Here is a 10,546-nt window from a genome sequence, read left to right on the forward strand (position 1 = left end):
TTTTTTAAATTGAAAATAAATTAATTGATTAAAACATTTCTTAAAGGTATGGAATCTAATTCTAATTACGACTTTTTAAGAAAACCTTTTTTCTAGGAATGGAATTTTTTTTTCCTGCCACCGATTTTTTTTTTAAACTTACTAATCATAGGTCAAAAATCAAGTTAATTTAAATTAAAAATTATATATAAATTATATATAAAGTTATTTGGATTTTTCTCATTAGTTTTTAGTTAAGTCGAACCATTTGAGATAATACTATGGAATCCTGACATATGCATGACAAAAAATGTTTCTATAGGTCCAAATTTTGGGGATAAATAAATCAGTATATCTTATATTTAAACACAACATATATCAAAATAATCTAAATAAGTGGAACAGTATAAACTGTAGCTCAATAAAATACAATCCAGTATGACAAAAGAAATCTCTTAAGGGGAAAAAATATTTGAAAGCTAACAACAAATAAATAAATAAAAAATCAACTGAAAATGGTCCAAGAACACTATACTTTAACACTATGTTTAATAATAATAATTTCCAAATTTCCATGTCCAAAGACATGCAGCTTGTGGGGATAGGTTAATTGGATAATCCAAATTGCCACTAGGTGTGAATGTGTGAGTGAATGTGAGTGCGAATGGTTGTCTGTCCCTGTGTGTTGGCCCTGCGACAGACTGGCGACCTGTCCAGGGTGTACCCCGCCTCTCGCCCTATGACAGCTGGGATAGGCTCCAGCGCCCCCCGCGACCCTGAAAAGGATAAGCGGAAGCGAATGGATGGATGGATGGATGGATGGATGAATTTCCAAAATATGGGATGAATAATCAAATTACAGTCACTTACATTCATAATGCTTTTTTGTGCAGTATGTGGTACAAAATCATCTAAAGTAAATGACAACATTGCTGTATTACTTTATTTTTTACTCTTTCTTTTATTACTGTTTGGTAGTTTGGTGATAAATGAAACATATTTTATAAGTTCACATAATTAATTTTAAATGCAGCTAGCATTTAAAGCTGTCAGTGTAACAAGTACAACATTTTTTTTTATATCTAAACTGTACACGAGACAAAATTGCACACAAAGAAATGTAATCTTAAGTAATGTACAGTACTTGAGTAAATGTACTTACATTTCACTAATGGAGGTAAAACTGTATATGAATGAATAAACATTAGATGAACATTAGCAGTAATCCACTATAAGGCAAATTGTGGACACAGTTTATTCCACTGACTGATAACACACATTATATACATTGGGGTCCTCCATTCTTCTAATTGAAATTACACATAATAATAATTTGTACATTTTATGAAACATCAGAAAGAACACCAGCTGCATATGTACAAATTTAGAACCACAGTATTCTGTCAGACAGCCGAACCTACAAACAGTCTTTCACATACATGCCGAGAGGTAGCGTTACTACGGGATAAAACTAGAAAATATCAACATGCAATAGACCGGAGACTCCTCTTTTGAATCAGGCCACAGTGTGAGAAACGTACACATCACAAACGTACACAATCTCTGTGTGAGTGTTATTGACCATGCCAGAGATGATGCACTATCAGACTCTGCAGAGTTGTTTGATCTTCTTCTTAGTTCCTTCTCAGCTTTTCACTTTCTTTATTTATAATCTAAAAAACAAAAAACATAGGAAATGCATTGTGCAGCAGAGGATGGGCCTAGCTTAGCTTACATGAGTGCAAACAAATGTGGACTACTTACCAATGGATTGTAAAACTAGAAAAGCAACTTAGAGGGTTTGGATGGATGGTGAAACTCACCAATGAAGTTGACTAAAATAAACATAAAACAAAATGAATGAAAGGCGTGCATAAACATGGCGTTTCTTTGTAATGATTGTTATCCAATAAATTAGATAATGTAAGAAAATGAGATTGTATTTGACACTGATCAGGAGGACACTTACAGCTGTCATCCTCTTCTGAAAATGTGCTGGCCACATAGCAGGCGTAAACAAATCCCGGGAGCTGTAGGATTATCACAAAAGCATAAGAAAAGAACAGCATATTTTAAAATCTTCTGTCTTTTAATATTAACGCAAAACACAAAGCAGACAGTAGTCTTTGCTGACAGCGAAAGATTTTATGACTTAGTGGGAAAAAAAACATGTAAATAATAACTTACCTCTTAATTCCAGTTAGCTATCTTATTTGCATTCCTACTCAGAGAAACTATCTGTCTGTAGATGTTCTCTTAAAGTATTACACAAGAAATTGTTTTAGATATTAATGGTTTAAAATCTCTGCACACCTGAATGAACAACAGGTGCGTAGGAGGAAAGAATTTGTATTGAAAAGATTCATTGTAACCTCTGCACTACGTCTTGCTTGCCATGACTTTATTAAATCAAAACCTTTTTCTCCAATTGACCTTCATCAGCTAGAAGAAATGTTCACATAAGGACTCAAACACAGTTTAATATACATGTGTACCAGCATACACCTTAAGGCGATTTATACTGTATGGTAAGGACCCCACAATAATACAGAGAAAATATCAACCAATCAGATGACATCCTGTGACCAAGTCTTCAGTTTAATAGTGATTGGGTCTTCAATATGTGGAGTACAATCAAAAAGTTGCCATTGAGCTGCCAGAAATTTGGCTATTCTTAACTTTCTACCTTTATGTTCTATTAGGACCACTTGCTCGTGCATTTTAATGATTTTTAGCATGCACCTCAAAATAGCATCCACTTTTTGCATCAACTTTTATGGTTATCACTGCTAATACTCCTGATACTCAGAGAGGAAAGAGCAGCATTCAGAGGAACAGTTATGTTTCAAAGTGTGAAGGAAGCACAGACATGACTATACTGGTCATTTTCATGATATTCATAAAGGTTTTGACCCATGAATGCACCCTGCAGGTTCAGACTGTTATGTAGATTTATGCTTTAGTCCCCTGAGGTGTTTGAGGCTTTCACGCCTGCTCACAGGACACTGAAGACTTAATCTTTGTCCACCTGCTCTACTTGCAAGTATGGCTTCTTGCAATTCTACAGTATCTCCTTCATCAACATGAAATTTAAGTTGAGCACAGAAGGAGATCACAAATGCAAGTGGCCAAAATAGGAATGTGTGAGGACATTACTAGAAGTGAAGATCTGCCAAAATCAAATCAGACCTATATTTTTTCTTTTTATCAATGAACTTGAGGCACTTGTAATAGAGTCCAGAACACCACAACTAACCACTGGTATTTCAAAAACACAACCTTTCCTAATCATAAGCAAACCTGAAAAACACGTTTTATAAAAGCAGAATTTATGGCAGAACTGCTGTGTTGAGTGTATTTAGCATATGCAATACTTTGTGTAAGGAAGTAGGCCTTCATCAGGGTCCCCTAATGAAGGCCACAAGCCAAAACACGTTGGTCACTTAATAAAGTTTTCTATTACTTTAAGTGTCGCTGGAGTTTCCACGACATCTGCTATCAAACAGACTCAACCGTCAATTTTTTATATTCTGTTTGAAGTGAATAATTAAAACTACTTTTAGTCACGTAAATTAACCCAGTGTTGACCAGAGAAATGAAGTGCTGTATAAAAAAGACATAAATATAGTTTCATTAATTGAACAAAATTGAAATAAATCACACCCAGAAGATTGAACTGGCTTCAAAATATTTTCAACAACAGGACCTAATATCGCAGTAATTCACTATTGTAGATAATACACAAACTGAAAGTGTGTACCAGCTCTCTCTAGTGTGATAATATGATGTTATTCTTAAATATCGGCTCTGTTACTAATCTACAGATTGTGTTGCTAAGCAACAGTTAGTTCCCAGGTCTACTGATGCATGCTTATTAAAATTAAAATTACATTAAATAATATATAAATACAGTTATGTCCATAAGTTTTGGGGTAATGACACATGTTTTTTTATTTTTGCCATACTATTTTATTATTTGGTTTTGTTGTCATGGGGTGACATATGCTGATCTTATTTTTATGGATTTCTGGACCAGTGTAGCTCTAATGACATGAAAAAACAGCTTTTCCACTTCACTTTTTAACCAGCCCTTGCTGTGAAGGCGACATCTGGCAATGGTGCCATTTCAAAGTCTTGTTAAATGAAGTGTTGAACAAAACTAAAGACTCACTGATACGAGGAGCTGGATGATGCAGTGCAGGATTTCTATGTACTGGTATTCCAGCCAGCAGCTCAGCACTGTGGTAAGCTCTGGATTTTGCTGATTCTTCCATCCAGCAGAAGGAAGTCTCTCGCTTTCACATCCCGGCCCATTCTCCTTCCACCAGGAATGATGTGAGGATACACCGAGGGACAGAATATCATCATCCTTAAGGGAGCAAACAGACAGGTGGTAGTTCATTTTGTTAATATTATTAAGCCTGAAAAGCAGCACGATATCCATAAAATTCAGAAAACATAAAAAACTCAGTGCAGTACAAATTTAATTCTGACTTTAGTGAAAATGAATCCATGCACTAAGAACCAAGTCTTATTTCACCTAATTTTACTTTTTGTCCTTTTTCTTTATGCACCAGTCACGTAAGAGTGTTGCTACAAGCATATACTTACCAGAAATGTTATTAGGTACACCTTGCCAGTACTAGGTTGACCTTTGCCTTCAGCCCAGCTTTAATTCTTCATGGCATAGCTTTAACAAGTTACTGGAAACATTCCTCAGAGATTTTAGCCCATTTTAACACGATAGCATCACACAGTTGCTGCTTTCATTCCACCACATCCCAAAGGTGCTCTTTTTGTGATCTGTTCACTGTTTAAGTACAGCAAAATAAATTCGAGTTTTGTGATATGGTGCGTTATCCTGCTGGAGGCAGCCATCAGAAGATGTTTACACTGTGGTCATAAAGGGATGGACATGGTCAACACTAATACAGAACCGGTAGGCTGTTATTTATTTAATCTATGGTAAATTGGCAATAAGGGGTCAACGTGTGCCAAAACAAATATCACCCATAACACTACACCATCAGCAACCTGAACCGCTTATACAAGGCAGGATGGATTTATGCCTTCATGTTGTTTAATCTAAATTCTGACCCTATTCTCAATGTTTTGGCACAAATAGAGACGGGCAACATTCTTCTAATCTCCTGTTGTTTGGTTTTGGTAAGCCTGTGTGAATTTTACCCACATTTTCTAGTTCTTAGCTGACAAGAAAGACACCTGGTGTGGTCTTCTGCTTCAAGGTTCGACATGCTGTTCATTCAGAGATGCTCTTCTGCATACGTTGGTTGTAACAAGTGGTTATTGAGTTGCTGTGATGTAACTAGCTGATGAGACTTGCATTGCTACATCTTCAAATTGATATAACAGACTAACACTAATAAATATTGCATAACTGTAGTGATCCAGTTATAAAAACACTACACAGGGATGATTTGCAGGAGAAATGCCTAAGAAATGTTTTACTCGACCAAATGTTACATTTTAAATCAGTGAACAGAATCCAACCATCATTAAAATTAAAATACAGCATTGTTTGTATTCAGGGAGCTAAGACAAGACTGAATGACTGACTTGAAAATCATTTTGAACAGTTTTATTTTTAACATTTGTCGTCATTTCCCTAAATTATAATTAGGGCTTGGTCTTCCCGAGTGCAGACAGTGTACATAAACAACTTAATGAGACTTGTTTGCGGCTGAGGATAGGCACATTGCTGTAAGGTGTCCGTCACTCTGAGTTTGTAATTGGAGGCAGATCTTGAAAGGAGTGACATGGACAGAGCTGAACATTGTATTTAGGAGCTCTTGGTCCCTAATTACCTGACACGTACGTGACCATTAAAGTTACCTTTGAAAGCCCTCCCAAATCCAGGTAGAGACAGCTCACAAAGACATTCCAGCCAACCCACAACAACGTCCACAGCAGGTACTGAGAAAACAGAAGCACAGAATTACACTGGGAATGACAGCATGGACTGATGTTGAGGTTGGCTGGGCTGAGATGTAGTGAAATATATATAATATTTTTTTTTTATTATTATATATCACTATATAATAAAAAGTATATTTTTTTCCTATTAAATACAGTAAAGTTATACTGCCAGGACATATTCAGAATAATCCAGATCATCCCAGCTCACTGCTGCTTGGTGTTATTATACTACTCAGCTTTCTTACAAACTTAACATGAGATGGTTTTATTATTTTTTAATAAAAAAATAATAAATAGACATTATTTTTTAATGTCTTTCCCTTTTTTGTCATACATTAGATGGAAAACAAAGGCTGAAATCCTCTGTCTGTGCACAAAATACTGATCATTTTAGTGCTTAGCTTGGTGCAACGACATGAAAATGGGAGGAAATAGCCTAGACGGCACTTCAAACTGCACTAAACAAACTGCATCTCGTTTTTGTAATTCTCGCACAAAGGAAGTGTAAAAGCCATTTTTAGTGGTTTTTTTCTACTATGTTGTTTTCTAGTAGGACTCGTTTTGGTTATTGGCTGTGACTGTGTATAAAAGATGAGTATAGCTACAGTTACATTACTCATTTGTTTCTGGACTGCATCTTGAAGCATCTGGCTGCTGTTATATTGGTTTTTAGAGCTAGAATTAACCATATTTTAACGAGAAGAGCAAAGTCATCAGCAAGATAACCATTAAATATCACTGTTTATCATACATATATATATATATATGTATGTATGTATGTATGTATACATATATAAGATAATATTGTGAATAACTGTGCAATTGTTCTTTTTGCAAAGCTTTTCTCACTTCTGGCTGGTGGATTATCTCTTTGTGTTTGTACACTTATGCTTGAGTGCAATTTATTACTGAACTAAAGCATAAACTAAAATCAAAATAGATGAGTTATAAATAACTGATACACGCTGCAGTTGTTATGAAAAGGGGAAAATACCTATAGGGACATTTTTTAACTTTTGTTTTTAGTTTTTTTGTACCAGGCTTTAAACACATCAATAAAACCATTTAAATATGGAAGTCAAAGGGGATTGATTTGCTTTTGGAGTCAGCATCTAGTGGTCATTGGAGGAGCGTCAGCCTTTGCACAATTGAATTTTTCAGCCCTGGAAGTGGCCACTCATATATATCTCACATATAACCAGCACTGGCATAATAGAGAGGCCTCAGCAGTTCAAACCAGACCAATAATGTCACTGTGCCCACTCAGCTGAACTCTCCTGATATACTTCAGCTGTAAGTTACACTGATTCATAACAGTTTGGTAATGAAAAACGTAAACACCCATAACACAGATATGTTTCTGCAGTGCTAGCACAATTTAATTATTTGGTTCAGAGTATCTTACTGTTTCTGCAGCAATCATGGTAACCAGTATGACAAAGGAGCACACTGAGTGGACAGGGCCTGTGCAGGTCAGATTTTGGAAAGTAGCCCTCATGTCTCTTAAACTAAAAAGAGGTCAGCTTGAGCTGCTTGTTTTAAAGCACGACCCTTGTGCTGAAGATATTGTCTGCTCACAGTCAGCTGCCCCAGTGTGTGGGGAGTTCATTGACCTGTTTCTGCACCTTGAGAATTTGTCCCTCCTGTTTTACATCCTGCATTGCCCCTGAAATATAAGACAGATAATTTTGCAGTCTTCTGACTCCTCTGTCAAAGTTGGTTGCCATTCTAGTTCACATGGTCTGCTGCCAACTCCGGATATAACATGTGATTTAGCTGTGGAGATGCTGGTAAGTCGAAATAAAGTTAGCAGTCATTATATTGAACTACACTAACCACCAGACTACTGTGTATTCACAGTAGTGATCTTCTTGAGGGGAAGCTTGAACGAAACTTTTTTATGACAAACCAAAAACAGCTGTTTCTTATGAGACAACACTCAGTATTAGACTTACCATTATAACGTAGCGTGATCTGTACTGGACTGCACCAAACAGGCCGAGGATGACCATGATGATGTGAAAAAAGTTGATCATGATGGGAGCCCACTGGTAGCCCAGAAAGTCAAACACCTGCCTCTCCAGCGCTGTAATCTGCAAAGCAGAGTTTTAAATGCATTTTAAAACAGCAGTGAGTGTCAGTTGAGCCTATGCTGCCATGGCTTGTTAGACCATGATCTTTGACCTTGTTTTTTTTTATAAGTTTCCAAGGCAACTGAGCCATGGGAGACAATGTATTCTCAGGGAAATACAGCTGGTTTATAGTGTCATGTCCTCTGGGGTCACAGTCCCAGTGAGCCATAAAGGGGGCAGGGTGGGAAACACGGAGGAGGAGGGCAAAGTGGGAGCAGCCCTTTATTGTGGTGGTGGGCGGTCACTGCTATTCTCCACCTTCAACTAAAATTGCCCGCTACAGAAAATAAATGATTTGCTGCAGTCAACAAGTAGTAGCCTACTATTTTCATTACAGCCTATTCTGCTAATTGTTTGATCTATAAAATGCCATAATGCAGTCATTTTCAACTGGCCGAACAAAAGTCCCAAATAAATTGACTTTACTGTAACAGAAGCGCTAACAGAAAAAACAAAAACAAAAAACAAAAAAACAAAACGGCAAATAATAAAAGAGCAGTTCGTTTTGGCGTTTCTGCTTTTTAGATTTTACTAGCAAGTTTTACTATAATTTAATTTATTACCAACTGTTGCGGTATAATTTAATGACAAACCTGAGTTAATGTGAATGAAAGAACATGCGTAAAACCGTTTAACCTGCTTTTGGTCACAATTTGCCTTAAATGGTCTTAAATGTAATATAGTATAGTATAGTATAGTATAATATAGTATAAAAACTGAAGCCTTAAAGCTTAATGCTGCGTAACTTCTTTCACTATAAACAACAAAGAAGTGATTCAAGCATAACAGTCATTAACATGCCGTTTTAAATAGCATTTTTGCTGCTGTTGTTGTTGTTATTTTCTCTTAGGTTGCTTTGAGTTATTAAAGGGGATAGACAGCAGCTGGCCTGATGCCTAAACAGATGTGTTTATGTCGAAGCATCATGTGCGAAAAGCTCTTACCAGCTGCAAACAACACAGGAGGATCAACATGCATCGCGCCGAGCAGCACCTCATCTTCTTCTTCTTCTGCTCCCTGCCCCCGCTGATTTGATGATGGTGGTTGTGGGGATGCAGATGTGGATAATAAGGATTTTTTTAATCCGCTCAAACACAAGAGCCAGACCTGTGAAGCTTCACACCCAGTGGCAGACTCTGTGAGGAAACGTACCTTTACTCCACGAGTAAAACACGGAGGCTGCTGCACGAAAACTACGGAGAAGGGGGAGGGTAGGCTGATGTATAAAGGGTGAATAGTGCCACACCAAACTTTTATTTATTTATTTTTGGCAGAAAGTGTCTGTGATGCTCAGTGAAACTAAAGACTGTGTTTTCATCTTTTACTGCTGAATTTATTTCATGTTGCTGTTGGTTTTCAATTCAGTTCAACCTCAACCTTGTAAACTGCACAATATGCAATACGTAGATTATGCGATACGATTGCACATTTATGTAGTAATTGTGCGTACCTGTGGTATGTTTAGGTAAAATAAAAGTACTACAGATGCTTAGTAAGTATCTTATATTGTGACAATGATTAAAAAAAAACAACAACAAAGAAAAATGAAAAAAATGAAAATGAGGTTACGTTAAAGAAAAGTTAAAAACCAAGTAAGGATGATATTGTGCAGAAGGATAGTAAAAAAATGCATGAATAAATAATATGCACACTATAAATCTGAGAAACAGCTTCTAAAAGTGTGGGAATCTTATGCCTGACGGTTTTGAAAAGAAGGTGGGAACGTTTTCCTGAAATGGGGTTGAATAAGTCTGAGGGAGACGGCGCTCTGCTGCCTCTAAAGTGGGGCATGGAGTGGGTATGATGGAGAGCAGTTTGTTCAGTGACTTCCCGTCCCCCACTGACTCAAATGCCTCCAGATTCTGGCCAATGATGGCTCCAGACTTTTGAATTAGTTTATTGATCCTGTTGGCATCTCTGGCACTGATCCTGCAACCCCAGCAGACAACAGCGAAGTAAATGGTACTTTCTACCACAGACAAACAAACAAAAAGCAATGCAATACGCACTGCAATATGTTCGAATACAGGGTATTAAAGCTGACTGTAGCTTCTCTCTTATTAGCAAGGGCCCCAACTGTTCCCTCTAAGCTGAGCGCGTGAGAAATCGCGCACTGCTGACAGTCTCCACGCACAGAAAATCAGCGAAATAAAATAAATACATGTAATTACTTTAATTCCAATTCAGACTGGATTTTTTTTGTGTGCGCAGCGCAGATTTTCTGTGTGGGAAGACCATGTGAGCGGTGCGCGATTGCTCACTTGCTCAGCTTAGAGGGAACCACAGCGGGTAGTTCTGCATGTTTGATTTGGCAGACGTTTTTTTGTTTCCTGAGACAACCCCAAAGGGATTTACATCGCCTCCCAGGACTGAACGGCTTCACATTGTAGCCTAAAATATACTGCAAAGCAAGCAAAATCATGTTTGTAGAGGCCAAGAATAAAAAACAAAAAAAATTGTCATAACAAGCCCACATAAAATATGATATGTATGATTCA

The 10,546-nt window shown here is 37.1% G+C and overlaps 1 protein-coding gene across 2 annotated transcripts; it reads right to left on the bottom strand.

Annotated features, from left to right (window-relative positions):
• Window positions 1–107: 107 nt before the first annotated feature.
• On the bottom strand, window positions 108–9,366 carry nkain5 (sodium/potassium transporting ATPase interacting 5). Of its 2 annotated transcripts, XM_085144836.1 has the most exons (7): window positions 8,993–9,365; window positions 7,872–8,009; window positions 5,833–5,913; window positions 4,151–4,348; window positions 1,949–2,009; window positions 1,744–1,814; window positions 108–1,652 (listed from the first exon to the last, which is right to left on the bottom strand). In XM_085144836.1, the coding sequence occupies exons 1-6, from the start codon at window positions 9,044–9,046 to the stop codon at window positions 1,759–1,761; spliced, it is 588 nt and encodes a 195-aa protein (XP_085000962.1). In that variant the 5' UTR covers window positions 9,047–9,365; the 3' UTR covers window positions 108–1,652; window positions 1,744–1,758. The 2 variants fall into 2 exon arrangements, with proteins under 2 accessions (XP_085000962.1, XP_085000963.1); XM_085144837.1 differs by lacking the exon at window positions 1,744–1,814 and having other exon boundaries at window positions 8,993–9,366.
• Between the last annotated feature and the right edge of the window lie 1,180 nt (window positions 9,367–10,546).

The sequence above is a fragment of the Neolamprologus multifasciatus genome, chromosome 20 (assembly GCF_963576455.1).
Source record: "Neolamprologus multifasciatus chromosome 20, fNeoMul1.2, whole genome shotgun sequence".
In the NCBI taxonomy this organism is placed as follows: Eukaryota; Metazoa; Chordata; class Actinopteri; order Cichliformes; family Cichlidae; genus Neolamprologus; species Neolamprologus multifasciatus.

What these genes read in the sequence shown, in the direction of transcription:
- nkain5 (XM_085144836.1), bottom strand. Translation starts at nt 9,046, where the DNA reads ATGAGGTGCTGCTCGGCGCGATGCATGTTGATCCTCCTGTGTTGTTTG. An exon ending in GATCACGCTACGTTATAATG is followed by an intron (nt 5,914 to 7,871) that starts GTAAGTCTAATA and finishes CTGTTTTCTCAG; the next exon opens with TACCTGCTGTGGACGTTGTT. An exon ending in TTCAGAAGAGGATGACAGCT is followed by an intron (nt 1,815 to 1,948) that starts GTAAGTGTCCTC and finishes TGTTTATTTTAG; the next exon opens with TCAACTTCATTGGTGAGTTT.